Genomic DNA, 21,479 nt, shown 5'->3' with positions numbered 1-21,479 from the left:
TGGTAAAAAACAAAACAAAAACATGCCTGTTGTGGTGGGAGTGACTGGGACGTGTGAAGCAGGCAGTTATGATGTGCAGCTCTGGGGTTGTGTTTTCACTGCACAAACGGATAAAGGTTAAGAGAGAGCATCAGGCTGTTTTGACTGGGAGGAGGAGGACAGGAGGGGGGGGGGAGATGGGTCAGACAGCTGCCCTCCTTTTTTCTCTCTGATGTATGTCCAGGATGTGACCTGAATCCCTGTGGCCTGGAGAAAACAACCAGGATGGAGTAACGGGGGGTGGTGGTGGTGGGGGGGGGGAGAAGAGCAACAGCAGGCTGATCTTGGGTTGTGTCGCTGCGTGTCTCCATCAGGAATGAGGAACTTCTGGCTGATGAGTGAAGCAGGAGTTTGCAGGTTCTAATCCCACAGTGGACCGGTCACTACTGTGGGAGGAAGACCGTTGAGCAGCGCTTCAGCCTGGCTCTGCACCCCAAGATATGGGTTGTATCGGTGTGGAAAAATGAATTTCCCCAAGGTGATTAATGCAGCGTCATTAGTTTCGAAGCATTGTCCTGACAGTCGGAGGGCCAAATTGTGTTTGAGCACTTTTATTCCAAGTGAACTGACGTTACGATAAAAGAAATACGCAAGTTTAGAATATATCCTTTTAAAACTTGTCCTTTTTTTTTTTTTTGATCCTGTGCCTCTTCTATTTCAACAACATTTCTATTGACTTTTTTTTTTTCATAGCTTCATTTTCCAGACGACTCTTCGGCGCGTGTAAATTAGTTGGTCGCTGCAGTCGGAGATGGGCCGCGGTGGTCTCCTGCAGGAATGCCGAGAATGTGAGTTTGCTGTGAAAAATGGCGAGAGCGGGACCTCGCAGACGACCTCTCCTCTTGATGCTGAGTGATCCTGCCTGCCCCCCGCAAGACTCCCCATTAAAGAACAATGGAAAACCAGCCCTGCATAGAATCACCCTTCTGCTCGTGGGTCTGTTTATCTTTGCTTCTGCTTTTGGGGTATTTCCGCCTCAAATCAGACAGATTTGAGCAAAATTCAAACCGACTGGCCGTGTTTTTCTGCATACTCTATGTGAGTGATGTCAGATTTGTTGGCACAAATCATCTAGTGGGGAAAAGCGTGACAAGAGAATGCCTTATATTGTGCATTTTCATCTTTTCTTTGATGGTGTTTCATTGTAAAATCAATCTGAGAGAGATTACCGTCCATAAAATCGCCATCACTGTGCAAATGACTGCAATAACTACTTTCCAAGGAAATGATCAATTAGTGCGGCGTAGCATCTGCATGAATAGTTCAGGGAAATGAAGTCGTAGCACTTCACATTTGCTGCTACGCCTCATTTTTAACAAATGGAGATTTATGTTGTCGGTGTCGAAGCTTTTTCAGAAAGATGTGTTTTAATCGACTCCCAAGTGTCGTGTAAACAAACCCCACAAAACATTTTCTTTAAAATGTTGTGTAAACGGCCTGGGAAGCATGTGGGGGGAAAACCCACACATCCATTCTGCATTTGTAACTCACAACCTCTACCTCCGTGTACATTTCGGCCATTCGATGGTTCAGAGCAGGAGGGCGGCCCGAAATCCTCCGTTTTACAGGGACGTCTTTGCTCCACACTGTCATTATGTGTTGCTTTGTTTAGCCCTGCGTTGCACAGCTGTGTGTTCTTGGGCTGGTGAGTCGCGTCGCGTCGCGTCGTCGTGCTGCCGGAGCTGCTTGTCGATCTGAGACGTACGCCGGTTCTGACACGTAGCTTGTCGATTGATTTCTTCCCATGCGGGTCGTGAATGACGAGTTTCGAAACCGACCCGTAGATGTTTGTTGTGTAGTCGTCTGCAACCCCCCCCCACCACCCCACGCCCCCTCGTCCATTCAAACCAGATGTTGCAGATGTTTGCCGGCTATTAAACTGGAAAAAAAATATTGCAAGCAAGCTGCTAAAACCAACACTCAGGGGTGAGAATTGCCCCTCGACTGCACACGACGCGTTTCCATTATTGCGCCACCGCTGATCTCCCCCTGAAGTTATGTCACACACAGACATTGGGCTAAATGTCATAACGGGCCCCGATCCGCCGAGTCAGAGGTGACATCACCGAGGCACGGCCCGTCGCTTCGTGTCTGGCCATTCTTGAATTCCGTCACGTGCGCGCTTTGCGTAATTGGCGCCGCCGTTCCACGCGGGGCCGTAAATGTGCTGACACGCGGCTGGATGCAAAATTTTTCGCGGAGCCTGGGCTAATGGGATTGAGAGCAGGGAAACACCGGTCGGCCGCAGACGCGGAGTCCCAAGCCGTCTGTCAGCGGCGTCCTGCGAGCGAGCTTGCGCCGCGCGCTGGAAGAAACCATAAATCCTCGACGGTTTCCCGCCGTTATGTCTCGGGGCCCGGAGTTCGCATGTGACTTGTTCGGCATATGGTTTGCTCATCTGAATTCTTTGGCGCGCCGCGGACCGGCGCAGGGAGCTATCTCAGTGGGATTCCCTGCAATTCTCCATTCGCATTCCCACCTCTTCCTCTCTGAGTCACTCCTGTTCTTTCCGACTGTAAGCCTCTTCCCCCCCGGGGCCCGGTCCAAAGCGTCTTCCACTCCCACCCGTACCGACTGCGCTTCCTCCGCCGTCCCTCGCTCTCTTAGCGCCTACCTAATCGCCCAGGGTGTGTTTGTGCTATTTTTTGATAAAAACGTTTGCAGAATTCCCTCACTCACAGAATTTCCTCGCACAACAGCTGCTGCACGAGAACGTGGGGGGGGGGGGGGTGATTTTTAAAGACGCTACAAAAGCTTCACACTGCCCCACTGTGTGGCTTCCCAGTGAAAGGCTCAGGTCTGTGAGCCTTCGCCTTTCAGAGCGTCTTCCATCTGCAGATGGGGGGTCTTTGCATGTTGCCTAATTGAAAGAGAACCCCCCCCCCACACACACACACACACACACAGCTGGCCACAGAAGACCCGGTGATCAAGAAAGTTTTCATGTGGTCTGAGCCGGGGCTCCACGCCTTTCATGTGCTCTGGGTCTGAGCCGCTCCTCCAGAGCGGGGCGGTATGGAAGCCATTTGGGTTCATCTGGGTGTTCAGACAGGATGTACTGTAAATACACAGTGATTAGCTGCATGTGGCGAACTACTGGCCCGTCATCGGCACGACTTTTGCGCAAACATTTCCACTTTTTTTTTTTTTTTTTTTCCCCTCCGCTTTTGACAAGTTGCAAAAGAAACTGGCAACATGACGAGGCAGGAGAGCGGACAAAAACAAGGGTGGGTTGTAACGAGCAATTATGGCACATCGTTGGTAAACATTTTCCTTCCACCCTCCCCCCCCTGCTGAGAGCCTCCCATAATTTTAAATTGTTCCATCAATTAATGGACTGGCTGGACTTGGCTTTCCTGTTGGTTCAGCTGCTCCTTCAACGAGGACAAAGCCTCCCGCGGCCGCTCTGCCCTCAACCGCCGCCAGCAACGGCCCCGGAGGAGGCCAGATGTATCGGAGGGAGATGGGGAAACGGAAAGAAAGCGGGCAGCTTTGTAGAGAGGAAGTGCTCCCCGGACCCCCCCCCCCCAACACTTGTCCAAACGTCACCCCTGACAGGTGGGGGCAGCAGAGCGGGTCCGGGCTTTGTAGTTTTGATAGGCCGATGTTTTCCAACATACGTGCACTTTGCCTCATTTGCAGTCTGAGCGAGAAGAGTTTTGTAGTTGATACTCGAGCGGAGGCCACTCGCACCCACTTCTAGTCACTTGTATTCTAAAACGCAATGTATTTTCTAGGATGACACGACCTCCACAACCACCGACGTGCAGAGAGCGTCGGTGCTGGATGAGGGATTTCGGCAGCCGTTTTGAGTTTTTCCGGAACAGATGTCACATTTAAGTTGCGTCCCAGGCTCCGGAAAGCGGCGATGGATCTTTTTCCCAACATTGCTTGACATCTGACAGCTGAAACAACCAGTCAATAATGAAAGTAATCATTAGCAGCGGTGCTAATCAGTGGAAAATAAGTGGAAGTGGTTCTTCACTTAGCTGCATTTGTCTTCGAAGAGACGGTGTAACGGGGAACTCGACCTCCTTTTCCATGGGAAACGTGACTCGACAACTAAAAGGCACTTTTGGGCACCTTTGTGGCACAAACAAACACAAATTTTTTTTTCCATTTTCACTTGAAAATGCTGCGTGAACAAGGCCTTGGTTGAATTTCAGGGTTAAGTCCAGTCGAAGGCTCACTGCTCTTCACCTGAAAGCCTCCTGTGTAGAAAACTCAAACCCCATTGTTTCGCAGTTTCTGACACAGTCCGGTTAGCAATTACAATAAAAAGCTCTGATCGATTTTGCCGCAATGCGTGTGAATTTTCCCACAGTAGAGCTACAGTTTTCTCCCATCTCTTCCTGATTTTTGGGGATTTAATTGGGGATGAAATACTGTGACTTTGTGGTCCGGTTTGCCACATTTGGCTAATTGTGGGCCGTGCTGCTTACAATCCGCTCTGTTCATCTCTCTTAATGCGATTTGAAATGCTCACTAAAATCCTAACCTAATTCACATTCTGGTTAATCCTGGGTAATGTGTATTGAAGTTGATCGAATTTTATGATTCCCACATTGCAGAAACCTCAGCAAACCCTTTCAGGAATTTGACATTTCACTTGTAAAAAGCTTGTATGGGGCTTCAGTGTTTCAGCCCCAAACTCAACCTCTGATCTACTGAATAATCTCTTACAGTATTTCATTGTGTCTTCCTCCCCTCAGGGCAGAGAGACGGTGATCCCTTCCTCTCATACCTGAAAGCAGTCACTGTATTGATATGCAGCTATTTTGCTGCGAGAGCCTCCGTTAATTACCTAAGAATTCCAATTAGCGTGGTGCGTTCAGGGTCCGGCATGAGCCAGGTCCGTAATCGTTGGACCGGGACTACTTTTGCGAGCTCACACTGGTCGGTGTGCCTTCAGCACAGCGAGAACATCCCTCTGGCTTTGGGGCAGCGCTAATCCTCCTGGGTGGTTTGGGAAAGACCTTCTTCGAAGACCCGCCCTGTTGACCTGGCCGTGGTGGTTAATGGGTCAGAATTGGATTAGTGGCGAGTGTGCAGGAGGGAAGCTACGCAGACGAGAATGAAACAGAATTTTATTTATTTTTTGGCCACAGGCACTTTTCCTATTGCGCCCGCCTGGTTGTTCTACATGCTGTACCGCCCACCAACCAAGCCCCCCCCCCTCCCTCCATTTCTTGCCTATTCCCCAAACGAGTATACTCTTTGAAGTTAGAAACATTTCTTCGGGGTATTTTTTTTTCCCCTATCAGACACACTTGCATGCATATCCAATGTCGGGCTCGAACTCAGTTGCCCTTTAGTGGCCTGTTGTGAAGTGGGCGTATACTGTGTCTTCTTACTCGACGAGTCTTATGACAGTACTTCATCTGATGAGTATCACCAAATGATGTTGACGGTACAATAAAGGATAAGAATGAGTTGGAAATTTAAACGAAAGGAGTGTAAATCTGTTGAATAATCTTTAAATCCAAACAATGTTGAGTGAAGTTGAAATGTTGCGATAATTCAATGATTGTATGATCGAATGAACTTGAAAAGTTGAGTACCGTGTTGAAATGTCAACATGTGAGAAATGAAGTACATGTCCTTTTTCAACCATTTTAACGTTGATCTCAAACTAAAAAGCCAAACTGTGAGCGTAGCTTCACATGTTCATCAGCCGTCTCACAACATCGCTTACGTTTGTCTTGGCCTCAGAAAAAGAGTCTTGCATCGACGTGCTGGCAGAACCAGACTCTTTCTTTATTGTACTGGCCTGCACCTCTGAGAGACTCTGGGATCTGGTCTGGAGGCCGTGGATCAGTCGGCGAGGGGGGAAAAAAACCCCCCAACAAAAACCCGCCTGTCCCGTCACATTCCACGTTGGATCGGTGATTGAGGCTGCGGCATTAGGCTCGTTTCCTCCCCCGTCTCCTTTGTTTGCCGGGATGTCTGTGATTATTATTGTCATCTCTCGGGCCGCGCAACCAGGTGAGATCACTCAGCGCGTTCGCACCAGGTCTCATTAACCCCCGATAAACAGCCACACATGCTCCGCGGGTCATTTCACTTTCCCCAGAAACGGCGGGTGGAGGCCGGGTGGCCGGCGTGTTCGTGCCCAGCTGTCTGGCGAAGGTGGTGGGGGGGGGGGGGGGTAACCTGAGATCAATTCGCCGACGTGCCAGTTCTGCCCCAAACCTGTGTGGACACGGGTTGATGCGATTAACTTCTGTAACTCTGACTAACCTCAAGCAGATGGCGATCTCACAAGTCTGCACCGTTGCCTGCTGGGGGGGGGGGTTGAAGGGGAAGGTGGGGGGTGTTGGTACAAAAAGCCGCGAGACGCCAACAGCTGACTGGAGACGTCTGTCCGTGCCCCCGCCTGACGCTCGAGCCCCTTCAGTCCTCCGAGGAGACGGGATCAGAAGAGCGATGTTTATATTCACACCGGCTCACATTTCAAATGGCATCTCCGCTCGAGTTGAACAAATACACCACAGGATTCCTGCGCGGTAGAAAAAAAAACAATACCTCTGCATATGCACACAGAAGCAAATCTGATATTCCAACTGATTTTTTTTTTTTCTAACACCTTTGCCTTGAAACCCTTGATGATCACAGAGGTTCCTTGCTGTGTTCAGTATGTGTTACCTGCCCTCGTGAGTCTTGAGCTTGGCTCTGAACTCGATGTGTAACGGCCTTCTTGATAAGAGCTGCGGTTTTGTGTAGCAGGAAATCATTTATGAGACCAGTCATCATTTGTAGCCAAAACGTAGGAGTGCCTGATGATTCAGCTATCGGGCAGACGCCACAGACGCTGTTCTCATTCATGTTCGGATATGTCGTCTCACCCCATGAACTTCATTAGTTATTGTACACATTTACAGTCTGCTGCTGGAAACGGGAGTCCTCCAGAGGTGATGACTTTCTGTAATCTAACCCAGATGTTATTTCTCGATCGCCGTCCTAAGACTGAATGAAATTCTTGTGTGGGCAGGCTTTTTTTTATGCCTCGGTGCCAGGAACAGCCATACTTGGAGGCATTGTGGTGTTTTTTTTTTTTTTTTTTTTTGTGTTGGCTGTTTCACTTTGGGTTCGTCTCAGGAACATCCGGGCTAATTTCTTTTGAAATCTGACACAAGCAGCCAATGTGACTCATGGATGAACCGACTCGATTCTGGTGGCCAAAGGTGGAGCGCTCGTCTGCGTCGTGGTGGATATCCTAGAGAAAGAATACTTCCAGACATGTAGGTGATGGGATCCAAACACCGGTGTTGAGGAAAGGACGATAGCCATGTTTTACCACAGCCGCCAGTAATCCTGAACCGATTAGACTGTAGATGGTCTTCCAATTCAAATTGTGAGGTCATTTTTTTTTTTTTTTTTTTTCAGGAACATTATGAAGTAATGGATTCAGTTTTGGCACAAGCGTCCGTTGTGACTCCGGGTTTAAAAGGTCTTTTTGATGTTAGGTTTGTCGTTCGTTTTCCCATTCCTGCTGCAGCCTTCACGATGTGGACATGAACGTGAGCTGGCGCTTGTCCAGTTCAACAAATTGCATCGCTTTTGGCCAGTGTGGTAGCATTTGTTTAACTGCATATAAAAGTGTCGAGATACTTGCACACGAAGCCCAGAAGTAATTTTTTTTCTCTTTGTTTTCCCAAGAAATGCTTGTTAAGAGTTCTGAGTTACCCTCAAACCTTTTACCTACGTCCATTGTGACTCAACGGGGAACTCTGTAGATTTGAACTTGTCTTTGACACAAAGACTTGCATTGACGAATTTTAATCCAATAATCAAAGGTCGCCGTTTCTATCAGCGAGTTTGAAAACATCAAAAGTGGTTCATGGAGGAGTCCGACGCAGTCGTTTCCCCTCACTTACCACAGGTTAGATTGTTTATTTTACTGCCTTGTCGAAAATCTTTGGCTCCATTTAAGAGCCCAGGCTTTGAGGTATGGCTTAATCAGCAGCTACATTTGGCTCCAACACGATGATGCACATCCTGTAGATGCTTGTCAGCCACTTAGTGAAATCTTTTTATGGCGTGCACCTGTGCGAGGCGTTATGCAGTCGTCATTTTTGATCGGGAGACCACCATCGCATTGCCGAGAATCATCAACGCCAGCAGTGCTGGCGATTACTATTAACGAATACCTCGTGTCACAACCGATGGATGGATGTTCGCAGAATTCAGTCCGGCACGTTCATCCGTAATTACGACACGATTATTGTCCCGGTTCTTTAAAAAAAAAAGTGGCTGATGTTCCTCTCGGTCCAACACATTCATTGGCAAGGGAGACGGTGGAAAAGAGGAAAATATGGCTGGGTGGTAATGATGTAACGCTGCTCCCAGATGAAGTTGTGAAATCATTCTTAGAAACTAAAGCTCCCCAGGAAATTTGGAGGGAAAGAAGGGAGGGGGGGGGGGGGGGTGCAGTGTTTCTGGCAGGCAACTCAGGAGTGTGGTGGTCCTCAACTTCTGTTAAACCGGTTGGTACTATCCCACCCTCCCCTCCCCTCCCTCCCGCTGTAGTTCGATCCAGACCTCTCCATTACATCAGAACGGGCACCGGGGCCAAGGAACTTCGCGGAGCCACGCAAGCCACTCAAAACAGCTCGGGACCCGGCCAGCGGCGGTGCAAGCTTGCAGAAGCAGGGAGACGCGCCTGCACTCCGCTCACTGTTTTGACTCCCTCGCTCAGCGCCGACGACACTGTGGAAGACTTTACTCGCCTGGACGACTCTCCGTTCGGCACGTTGTATCACGGAGTGGAAAGAGAGAGTGATGTACTATGCAGGGCTAACAGGAATGCCACGAGAATTCTGCCAGCTGTGGCGTGGTTTCCCACTATTTGGAGCTGGAAATAGGAGGGGTGGATTCTTCTATTATGCAATTACAGCAGACTGTAATCGCAGAGGGAAAAGGTGACGTGAGACGGATGAAATGTTCTCACACTAAGAATGTTGCCAGCCTCTTTCCTCTCACGTGTGGATGTGTGTGTGGTGATTTTTCCGCATGTCGCCGAGCAGGTTTATTTTTTTTTGTGCACAGGAAGACGAGCACTTTGCTCGTCTCAGTCGGTCCATTAGTCACTTTGTGTGCACATTATATCTTTGTTGAAGGCCGGTTTGGTTTGAAAGCGGTCTAGTTCATTGTTTTCCTTCTGGTTTGCACCGAGTGTGACAGCCCAGTTGGTGACACCCTAAAGACTTTGGTCTATAGAACACATCCCTCAAATGTTTTATATGGTCAGACCTGAAACCGGAACACTTCAGGCTGTATTTCTTTCTTACGTCATGCAGATTGCATCGGAAAGTGGAGATTTTTTGAGGTTCGGTCATAGTCACTCAAAAACAATTGTCAGACGTTATTAAAATGCATTTTAATTCATGTTTCTTGTAATGTAATCTCATCCTTCCTAATCCTACAGTGATTATTCAGTGATCATACAGTGTTTACTAAATGCTACTTAAGTCTAATTTTCTGATAATTCCATCTGATGTGGATTAGAAAATTGATCACAATTAATATTCTTTAGTTTTAGACATTTTCTTGAAATTGAAATCACGTTTTCTTCCAGACAGCAACATTTGTAATGGAGTAAGGGTTGCTGTTTGCTGAAGCCGTGACATCTTGTATGTGCAGAACGGCATCAAACATGGTCAAAAACCAGTCCGACAACAAATTACCACTAAATTGTGTAAAAGCCTTTTTAATAGGAAAAAACCCACTTTCTGTGCGTCATTGAAGGTGAACTGCCGATTGAGCAGCAGCAAGTGCCCAGTTTGATTGACATTTAGAGTCCACAATTTGGAGAGGCGTTCAAGGACAGCTAAGAGTGTTGGTCATCTGTGATTGAAGCAGTTTTGGAGAGGCGTTCAGGGACAATCCTGAGCACCACTCATCTGTTCATATTTATTTTGTGTCGCTCAGGGGCTCAGTTTTCAAGGATTGTTGTGAGGCTTGTGAAATGGACATAAATCGTGTCACTGCCACGGGTAAAGAATTTATTCAACTTTAGGAGATAAATTCGAAAACGAAATCGAAAATAGGTACGTTAAAGAAGCAGTAAACACGTTTTTCCAGAATGTGCAGCTTTTGCTGGCAACGTACGTTTGGTGCAAGAGCAGAAGGTTCTGAAGAGTTTTATTATTCTTAACATGTGGTGACCAACCTTACCCAATTGGTGGGATCATTTGTGTGCTTCTAGGACTCGCTGTTCTATATCGTCTGGAATATTCTCCTCCTGGTGGAGCCGCCCAACGGGTCGAAGGGTAGTGATCAGACGAAGAAGGATCCCCTGGCACTCCGGGTTGGGCAGTTGGCGAATAACCCTCCTTCCAGTAGCGTAATGAAGACGCATGATTTCTCAATAGTAGTATTCCAGCTCGGCGTACACACCGTTACAGAAGCCTTTCATATCTCACTTGTTAAAATCTCCATTAGTTACCGTTGCCAACGTCACGGCACCGAGAATAAAATCCTCGATTTGCTGCACCATTATTTACCTTGGCCGGGTTCCCACACCTTAACAGTGTCTAATAATCACTTAGATTTAGTGTTGAGTGGTTTTCCCAACCACGGCGTGTCTATCCGTGCTTTTAACAGCACCTGGCAGAACAGGTCTCCGCTTGGTCGCGCCGCCTCGCTGTGTCTCGGCAGGTCTCTCGTCACGTCTGCAGCAGGTGGCGAGTGCAAATGTATAACAATTCATGGCTCCTCGTCGTCACGGCCCCTTTCAACCTCATTGTGAAGAAGTGATTGGGGATATATTGTGTCTTCTGTCTTTTATTTTTTTATGTTTTTTTTTTTCTCCACGCTTCTGGTGAACAGTGATTCGATGCAACAGAGCAGAGGTACCTGCCATAGGACTCAGCGGCCTGCAAGTTTCTCCAGTGCTTCTCGCTGCTGCTTTCCCCCCCCCAGCCCCTCCATTGTTGACAACATTGCACTTTTCCCCTCCTCACATGAGGCACATGTGAGAAGGAGATGAAGCATGCCTCTGTGATTTTTGCAACTTGGAAAGAAGCACTTGAGGTCCAGTTTTTTTTTTTGTTTTTTTTCTACTGTTCCTTTTCTGTTTTCCTCTCAGTATGAAATGATGCACTGGCAGATTTTGTTACTTTTTCCTTTCTAATTTTCAAAATCTTGGAAATTGCAGGTCTTTTTAGAGGTATTAGAAGATTTTCCTGGCAGCCAATGAGTTCCATGATCGGTCTGCTACCAGTGACTGTAATATTTTTGCACCGTGTGACCAGGGGTCTTATCAGATTTGCATATTACATAAGTGGATTTAGTAAGACGGAAAAACCTGGCAAAGCTGAGATATTTCCCAGTGCCTTTGAGCCAATTTGTCTTCAAACCACATTTCCACAGATAGCCCGCACCCTGTGAAGAGATGGATTCGGTTTCGGAAACTTGACCCCACTTTCTCACTCTGTGAGTTTAAAGGGCTGAAGTTAAGTGGTAGAGGCAGGTCTTTTAAAAGTAACCCACTTTCACTACTCCCCGAATGCCGTTGATTAGTGGTTGTGGCAAACATATTTGTCCACCCCCCCCCCCCCCCCCTTGTTTCCTGCATTAATGTTAAACTTGCACCAGACCAAGCCTGTATATAGCAAATCATTTAATTTCAATTATTTAGAATACATTAGGGCTGGGCTGTTGTGTGGTGGTTTAGCGCTGTGCTTTAAGTTTAACACCTGCGGCTGTTTCCATTGAACTTTTAATAACGCAGAAAGGTGGATGGATCAAACTAATTGTTCACATTTTTGCTCAGTAACAAAGCAGAATTGCCTTGATGGCATTGCTTCATCAACTAAACCACAAGTGGAGCAAATGATCGAGAAGCCGGATCTGAATAAAACCTTCCCACGACACGCGCTGTCTCTCATAAACGAGTAGAAAAATAAGCATCATTTCAGAGATTTCTAAGATTCTTGTATCTCGCACTAGGGTGTTACATGATTCTGCACTCACGCATCTCTAATGGTGGTGTAAAATCTACAATCCTCATTATGGTTGACAGTGTTGGCTTTGAGATTAAATATTTCCATCCTCCAGAAAACATACTTTTGTGGTGATGTGATGGACCGAAATCCAGTGTTGATCACCGACAAAGAAGAAACGTGACACTCTCTGCAATTTAAGAAAAAGTTAACGTGCACAGCGATCACAATCGACCGTGATCATTGTAAAACGTTTGCAAAACAACCAATTCGCTCGGAGCTGTATCCGTCATTGGTCCGTTCCTCGTGACTTCTTCAGTTGCAGTGGAAACCCAAACACGGACGCACAGAAGGGAGTTGATCTTTATCCGACGCCAACCACACTCTCTGACTTCTCAGTTCAAAGTGGACTCGAGCTGATTGGATATCGGCTTTCCTTTGCCGCGGCCACGGCGATATTGGCCCCCCCGAGGCCACGGTCCAAGACTAAACACGACCCAACAAGCTGTCTGCATTGACAGGTCGGGAGACGGCCTGGTGACTGGCGAGCGACCGCCAACAGGTTGCCGAGCTCAAACATCGCCGCTCGCCAGCGGCAGACCTCCGTCTCGGTGTTTCTCCCTCGCTGCAGCTTTTTAAAAAAAAAAGTCCCGCAGAGGTTCGGGGGGAGTGTTGAGGGGAAGAGGAAGCCCTTTGTTTATAGAAGAACAATGCTGCTCATGAGAGTCCGCGGTCTTGAGCCTGGAGTCAAAACAGGGGAGACAGACAAACAGGCAGACAAGCAAAGGGAAGGTTGGTGGGGGGGGGGGGGACGGGGGGGGGGGGTACTATTCCCCGAAGATGTCTCCGACTGTCTGGCAGCATAAAGTTGACGCACTGGACTGGATGAACCAGGTGGACAGGAAGGGAGGGTCACAAAGCAGTCAACCTGAGCGGGAGGGGAGGGGGGGGGGGGTATTTAGGTTTTCACAATTTGTGCATCCCGGCTGATGTTTCTGAACCCCCCCCCCCCCTCCACTCCCCCGTCTTCCTCCTATTAGGCTTTTTCCAGACAGTTTTGATTTGGGACAGGGATGGGAATAGTGAGCTATTGCCAGTCCCCCCTCCCCCCCCCCCACTTCCTCAACCTCACGGGCTCCACAGTAATGGTTAACCACAGCAACAGACCAGAGGCGGTGTGAACCCTCTTCCCCCCCCCCCCCACGGTGTTCGTCCTGTTCCCAGGCTCGGTTTCGTTGCTCCGTGTGAACGAGCGAGTTAAATATTTGCTTTACAACACATGAAAATAGCTCCCCTGCTCCATCTTGTCCCGACCGGCGGTCGCTGCCATGATGACCCTCCACCCCCTCCACCCCCCCCCCCCCCCACATCACGTGACCACTCCCTCGCCAGGTGTTTGGCTTGCGTCTGGTGGACTTCATTGATTCGCCTCCACAGTGGGGCTCTTTGTGCTCCGCCTGTGAGAAACTGTGCCCGTCCTCTCCCCACAGGTGGGACTTTAACTTCACCCCCCAGGGTTTCGCCGGTGCCGAGGCCGCTCGCCGCCGCCGCCGCTCGGAGGACTCGGCTTTTTCTAAAGAATTATTATTAAGAGACGAGCCGGCGAAGGAAGGGGCTTGACGATCGCCCGTGTGCGAGGGTTTTGTTTAGCGTTCCCAGTTTTGCCACAGGGAAGCAGACACCGTTTTTTGGGCCGCGATGTGAAAAACCATTATGTCGCTAACGAGTCGCAGTCGGCCGGGAGGCGAACACACGCCACCCCTGTTCCCCGTGTCGGGCCGCCAGCTTTTATTTCCATGCAGTCACTGACAAATCTGTTTATTTTTCTGCCAGTTGCAATGTGTCGGGCTGGAGGTGATGCTGCTCTTTAGCAGCGTTTCGGTGGGTCTGTGTGGGCGAGCCCGTCGGCCTGCAGCCACATCCTGGAAGGCGGCCTTTCGAAATGCAGGGGATAATACATGCAATCCCCCCCCCCCTCTTCTGAAGTGCTTTGCGGCCTTTTATATGGTACTATCATCGTCAAACTGAGCTGAAATGCGATCATCGGGAATTGGCCAAATAAACTTTGTTTAAAATAGGTGACAATTGGTTGACGTGCTGAAATACAACTTACAAAGCACGTCTGTTAAAAAAAAACCAGATCGTTGGTAGAAATGAATGACCCAAGAGGAAGAATCCCCTCAGTCTTTACAGTAACTGTCTGCAGTGTCCCTCGAATGTCTCGGCGGTGCTCATCCTGTCTGTGTCTGCAGTGGTGTGTGTCTGCCCCCCCCCCCGCCCGGTCCCCCCCCGCCCGGTCCCCCCCCCCCCCCCCCCTCGGCCTCATCAGTCAGCGCTGCAGTCCCTGGCGGTGGGAGATGCTGCCACCGGAATAAGAAACACAGGCAGCACAGAGAAACCCTTCTCTCAGCTCTGCCTCCATACTGGCCGTCGCTATGACGACAGATTTTTTTTTTTTTTCCAACCAGGCCGGGATGTACGGCTTTTTTTTTGTCATGCTTTTCCGGAGCGGGCGTCTGTGTGTGTTTATTTGACCGAAGACGAGAGAAACCAGTCGCAGTCACACAGTCGACAATACAGACTTCAGTGTGTGATGTACTAATGAACTGATTCATTTTAATTTATTTAATTCTAAACCCAGATTGTGGCGCTGAAATGAAATTGGGTAAACATGCGATATTTAATAACTATATTGGATTTTTTTTTTTTTCAATTGGTTAATTACTCAAATCTTAGGACATTTTTCAGATTTGAAATTAAAATAAAAATGGTAAATGGTCTGGATTTATATAGCGCCTTCTAACCACACTGAGTGCAGTCCCAAAGCGCTTTACATATCAGCTCACTCACCCATTCACGCTCACATTCACACACCAATGGGACAGAGCTGCCATGCAAGGCGCTAATGAACCAATCTGAATTAATTCAGAAGCAGAAATGTGATCGTTTAATTGTGCGAAAGTCATTTCACCTCCGAGGCCACTGATGTGATCGTCGCTGGTTCTCTTGTTTTCTGTCACTCTTGAAGTACCTGTACTGTCCCGGGAGCCTCTTCTATTCTTTTCGAAAGTGACAACGCAGATAATTCTATTCATCGGTGCGTTGGCTTGAGAAAAGCCGGTCCTGAGTGACCAGAAAAATAAAACAGAGAGAGTTATGACGGTGCCCCGTCGCCCACTTCCTCTGCGCAGCAAAGGCTCCTATCACCAGAACCCCATTTGGACGTAACGACATAGATTTGGGTTGATTTCTGCGTGCCGGCGCTGGAGGAAGCGCCGCCATCATATAAAGAAAAGTAATGACCTTATAAGTATGTTGGGCCATTGAGCTACATGAAAGGGATTCGGCATTAATATGCAATCATGAACTTTAATTGTCATGAAAATATTTTTGTGCTGCGGAATTTTCATTTCTCATTAAGCTTCTTTTGTTGTCCCCCCTCCCCTCTCTCTCTCTCTCGCTCGCCCCTGCTCTATATTCAAAACCCGCTCACTTCTCCTCCCCCTCCCGCTCCTTCGTTTGATTTCTTCACCGAACTTCACAAGCCAAAGTTAACGCCGTGTCATTAGAGAGGCCCTACTGCCTGGAGGTGTGACACAAACTCCCCATTTATATGCGCCCGAAAGTGACGAGGACTTTTCAGCGGGGCCCTCCGAGGGGCCCCATCAAACACGAATGAGGCCAACGCCGCCATCAAGGGTGACAGGCGGCTGAGAGCGCGGGTCCCAGACACCCAGCCCGCCCTTCATGTTCGGCGCTCGCAGCATCAATCACTCCGCCGTCGGAGGGACAAGCAAAGGCTCCGCTGATCCGCTCCGAGGCGCCCCGGGTTTTAAGTAAAGCGGCGAGTGATGCTCACTGACTGTTAGCGTGTCAAAGCGGCGGCGGCGGCGAATGTGAGCTACTTTGTCACTTCGCTCATTTTCCAGCGCCAGTCGATCGAGGGTTGTTTACGAAGAAAATGTTCATCTGAAAGATTTTGAAACGACGCGCTTTTTGTGTTGAAGCTGACGCAGGAAGTCGCACGCAGATTTGACGTGCGGGTATTTCTGTGCACCTAAATATTTTAGATTTTATTGGTTCCTAAAAGCTTGTTGGGGGTTTTTTTTTAATTGATTGTAGGATTTATCTCAAAAGTTGAAACACAATTATGAGTTTGATATCTCCTGGACGAACTAAAAGGTCTCCGCATGAATGATACATTTCAATATTACGATAAGATCTAATTGATAGTATACTTATTCTCCCATAAATATTGAATTAATATTTGGATAAATACTTATATTTGATGTCAGATTCTAATTGGATTTGGATTTCTTTTCCACAGCAGAAGCACTTTACACCGTTAATTGTGACTTCTTCTATGTAAGAAAGGGCTAAGAATGGGTAGCATTGCCACCTAGTGGCCAGAGCGTGAAGTATTTCTTTGATTAACGCAGCTGGTTGGCGTGACGCGAGTGGATGTTTGTTGATTTGAATTACAAGACAACAGTGCCCAAAGGTCACTGAATACACAACTTTTTGGAAACTGCTCCTTTTGGTGGAGCCTTTTGAAAACGCGTCATCTCCGTGTAAGCAGCAGAACAATCGACGGCTTCCAGAGTGTCATGGCTCCCAGTCCACGTTGTCCCGGGACTCGGGAAGTTGAGTCGGTTGACGTCTGTCCCCCTTTTACGTTATTTAATAATCGCGTCCATTCACTGTGAGTCGTCGTTCCATGGTTAGTTTCCACTGTGCCCCGATTGGTGTCCTGTTGAACCCTCCTCCTCCTCCTCCTCCTCTTCGTCGTTGCTCCGCGGCCTCAGACGCCTAATTGGCCTCCTCGCCTGCCATTGTCTCTGTGTGTCTACCATACCAGTGGTTTTCCCTCTGTTTTCTGTTTTCAGCTGTAATTCAGCCCTTTGTATGTTTTCATACGGAGCCTATATGGGTCTAATTGTAGTGTTGTCTTCCTGCTGTGCGGCGAGCGAAGGGCAGCTCGTGTGCTCACAGGAGGGTCCGTAGGTTTTCCCGTCTGGCCTCACCGCCTCCCGTCTTGCCTTGCACTGCAGTTTTGTGTCTTCCAATTGTCTTTTCTGCTGTCCTCGGCTTTGAATGGAGGTTTGCTGCCACTTCCTCTTGCTGGTTTCCCCAAAATTGTCCACTGGTTTGTCTTTACCTCGTGTGGCTTTAATGCATTGTGATTTATAGATGGTTCCGTACGCCGGGTTTGTTCTGCGTGATAGTTTTAACATGGCGAAATGTGCTTCTGGGATTGTTGAGACGGTATTTTTATTAGCCGAGCGCTCAACCCCTTAGAAGACGTATGACCAGTGGAAGCAGTTTCTCAATAATAAAGATCAGCTGTGAGGAGGCAGTCCTTAAAAATCCTCTTACTTTGTGTTTTTTGTTTTTTTTAATGCATTTAGTGCCCAGATTCACTCATTTGCACACTAGTTGACAACTTGTTGCAACACTTTTGATAATCCTGTCCCCTTTACATCCCTTCATGACGTTTGTATAAACTCTGAAACACAGTTGCTCCAAGCAAGTCTGTACCCATTGGGTGGTGCCATCAGGCAAGACACAAAGCCCAACGGTTAATCACGTCGCAGTCCCGCTAGCTTTTTCTCTGCAGTGACCGTCTGTTGTGGGAAATAGACGGAGAGTCTGGACAGAGTCCAACGTCTGACCTCCGTGGAATCTGCTAACTGTTGTTGTCGGTGCCGTCTGCACGTCTCGCGGCCGACGACATCGGCCGTCCATGAACACGTTCAAAGACATCCTGCTCGTCTTTCGTCGGACTGTATACGTTGGTCTTTCTGCTCTCCGACGTCCCTCGCCTGCCCGGGGTGTCGGTGGCGTTCCGCCGTGCACCAGTCGGTGCCAGATTGGCACCCCTCGCTCTGGCCCCGGGCCTGATCCCGAAGGTGTGAAAGACCTAAGATTTGGCTCCGGCACAGAACCTGCACCTGGTTCTTTCTGGTCGAAAAGAGCACCGTCCGTCCCCCCCCTCCTGTTTTTATGGGATCCCAGACTGACTTCATGATAAGTTTAGAGGCCATCTGTTGCACGACTTGTTGTTCTTGACCCTGAATAAAGTGCGTCATGACTCCGAATAGACGTTTTCGGTCGTCATCGGGCTGGAGGGGGAATTTAGCACCACTCAGACGCCTCCTCCGAACGTATAGGGGCGACAGATCTGATACAGCGAATGCCTAAAAAAAAAAAAAAAAAAAAAAATGCGTTTACCTGTGGCGTACGGCAGCAGACACGCTTACCTCAGGCGACCTCTGTCGCCTCCTCCCCTTAAAGGCGCGACATGCGCACACACGTAAAGAATAAAACGTACACATGCTGCACATTCTGCCGCGCTCGTTAATAAATAATTAGATCAGTTAAAGTTGGCGTGGAGGTCGGCGCGTCTCGTGCTCGCACACGCTCTCCTCCGTGTTCGGCAAGAATGCGACTGAAAGTGATGCGTACCAGATGTTTCAGAAATGAGGTGGGTTCCACTGGAACGTAACACATTCCCAGGGATGTTTGCGGAAAGAAATTCTTCCTCATCTGTCGAGCATGTTCTGCACCCCCCCCCCCCCCCCCCCCTCCCCCAACCCTCTCTTTTCAACGGGTATGCATCGAGTTTGTGTTTCTTTAAACCTCATGTGCCCTGCCTGTAAACGTTATGCATATGTAGATGCTGGCAGTGAGGGGCGCCAGTGATTTGTGTGTTTAATTCAGTCAACACCGCGCTGAGAACATACGTCCCCCTTCCTCCTGGTGCCTGAAGCGTAATGTGATTTTGTGTGATATGTGACGTGGTCTTGTACGTCTGAGGGATGGTGGCGTGGCGTGGCGGGGATGTTTATAGGAATCGGCAGCTGCTGCAGATTGAATCTTCAGCCACAGTCTCCCACTATGCTTTTTTGTTGTTTTGTTTTTTTATTTTTGTTCCGTTTATGTCGGTAAAGTCTGATCACTCTCACCTGCACGTGTAGCTACAACCGCAGCTAATAATTCTCATCATTTTTTTTGTATCGACTTTGGATTTATTTCAAAAACAGTATTGTCTCGACCTCCAGTTCACTGTCGCGTCTGTTCGGCGAGGTTTTAGGCCGGATGCCCAAAGGTTTGCTCCTCCTCTGCTGGTTTTACTCACTCGAAGCACAAACGGGCTTCACGTCTCACTTACGTTCCAGTAAAAAAAAATGTAAAAAAAAAAAAAATTCCAAAAGCAATTTTATATTTCTTAGAATAAAGCAGCGGTTCCCTTTTAAATACAATGCGATTATGTCGAGAGCTTTAAGAGGGCTGTGAAAAGAAGATTTATCCCTTTATACTGCTCATATTGTTTGTGGTGGTGCTTTTCTTGATATCACGTTAGAAAATGTGATATTTCTACATTATAGCAACTAATTGTATCTTGAAATATTGCATCTTTTCCTCTTCCATGATAAGTGCAGTAGTAATGAAAAACACGCTGATGCACATTAGTCGTACACAAAACTGACATGTTTGTTTTTATTTTTGTGGAGTTAAACATGGGACCTGACTCTTCACGCTACTTCATGACAGTTCAGTCTCCTACTGGTTCGAAGTGAACTTCTAATTACGGCCATGTAGTAACTGGTGTGTTGCCAAGTTGTTCAGGCTCATGAGTTTCCCCGTCTTCCACTCGTACATGTGAACAAACGCTTCATTTTGAAGGCCAAATGTCCCCGTGGTAACGATAATGATAGTTTGTAGTGGTAATTCAAACGCCCTGCAGTGTCGGCGTACTATAAATAACACCCGTGTACAACATTATCACTCCTAACTGGCTCGGTCGGTACAGTGGGTGGTCTTCCAATCACAGAAATCAACAGTGGTTGATTCTTGTGAAGTAAAGCCCAGTTTGCCATTTCGCCGAGAAACACCTGCAGTCCAGTGACAAAACGGGCAGATTGTCGGATTACGTTCCCCCTTGAACCGAATAAGCGGAAGATGAGATCATTCACATTGTGTCTCGCTGCGGTTTTGCCACAAAGAGTTCCAGTTGCCGGCGGAGTGTTTTTGGCGGGCAGATGTTACAACCTCAACCAGATCAAACATTTAAAAAAAATAAAAAATAAAGTGGGCCACAGAGCGTGAGCTGCTTCCACTTCACTTCTTTGGATCTTTTTTTTTTTTTTTTTTTTTTTGATCCAAATAACAGTGACTACAGCGAAACGTCAACGCTCACTGCTTAAAGTTTCTATCCCTTCTAATGCATCATCCCTCTTTAAACCAGTGAATCGGCCAGATCGGGAATCCAGCCAGATTAGCGGGACTTTGTTATCGAGAAAAGAAAGGGGGGGGGGGGTAGTGTTTCCAAGCGCCTGACTCACTGGCTGCAACTTCAGACGCCCAGGTGGGTCACCGAACCTCCTCATCCATCTGCACTCTCGCCCAGGATGGTGCAAGTTGCTCCACGTCGCTGCATCAGGCTCTGGTCTGTGAGGAGAGTGTGCAGGGACTCGACATCTGTTTAATTGTGCTAAAGCTGCAGTTTCAAAGTAAAAGGGGGTGGGGGGGGGGGGGCCTGGCTTCGCCTCTTGTGTTGCTGTTGACAAGGTGTCACGACACAGATGGGCCACGTTTTTCTGTGCTATAAATAATCAAAGGGAAGATGTGGTTTGTGTAATCTGTAACCGAAAGCTGGCCGGCGTTTGGCTCGGAGATGAGGACGCAGTTGTTCTCAGCACAATGTCCCGTCCCCGTCCCCCGTCCACCCCCCCCCCCCCCACCTCCTCGACACGAATCCCAAACTAGACGAATCATTTCCTGCGGCCTACCCGATGCACATTCCTGCCACTTCTCTAACCTATCATTCAGAAGGGGGGAAACTGGGCAGGAAAAGCATAAGAATGAGATGATTTTGAGGTTGTTTAAAAAAAAAAAAAAAAAAGCTAAAGATAGTCATGCGTCAAGATTTTTTTATTTTTTTTGCTTATACTGCAAAATCCAGACATAAATTCAAGCTTTACAGTTGAGGTTTCATTTTAATTGAAATATCTCTCTCTTTTTCTTTTTTTTTCTTTCTGTTTCAGTCCTCTGTGCCAAGAACCTGGTGAAGAAGGACTTTTTCCGTAAGTATCCAACCACTCACGACTGTTTATAATAAACCCTTTCCGACGGGTGTTTCCCCTGGAGGGATTGTGGGAACCTGATGCACACCCTATAAAGTCCTCCTGGATTGTAGAAATGTGGTCCACTTCGGGGCCACTAAAGAGTCTGCTGCAAGCCGTCAGCAACACCCGAGGATGTACTCATTTAGCCCTTTTCTGCACATGTGGATTCTTTCTTACACGTCCTCTAACGGGTTGCTGTCACGTCTCATTAAACCTAAAAATGCAGACTCTTATGCAATTCCTGATTTATACTTCCCATATAAACTTCTGTGTCTCTACAACGTGCAATGTATATAAATATATATATAGATATTTGTAATGGGCGGCCCTTTTGCAGACACCGCTCGGTAAATTCCTTAATAACGTT

At 48.0% G+C, this 21,479-nt stretch overlaps 1 protein-coding gene across 1 annotated transcript in view; it reads left to right on the top strand.

Moving 5' to 3' along the window:
• The window catches only part of smurf2 (SMAD specific E3 ubiquitin protein ligase 2), a 54,308-nt gene that overhangs the window by 957 nt on the left and 31,872 nt on the right, over positions 1-21,479 (top strand). Inside the window, exon 2 of the mRNA XM_080511568.1 lies at positions 21,032-21,070. Coding sequence (XP_080367694.1) covers positions 21,032-21,070 — 39 coding nt within the window. The remainder of the gene's footprint in view (positions 1-21,031; positions 21,071-21,479) is intronic.

The sequence above is a fragment of the Blennius ocellaris genome (assembly GCF_963422515.1).
Source record: "Blennius ocellaris genome assembly, chromosome: 16".
NCBI classification, from domain to species: domain Eukaryota; kingdom Metazoa; phylum Chordata; class Actinopteri; order Blenniiformes; family Blenniidae; genus Blennius; species Blennius ocellaris.
This window is presented reverse-complemented; position numbering and strand designations above follow the sequence as displayed.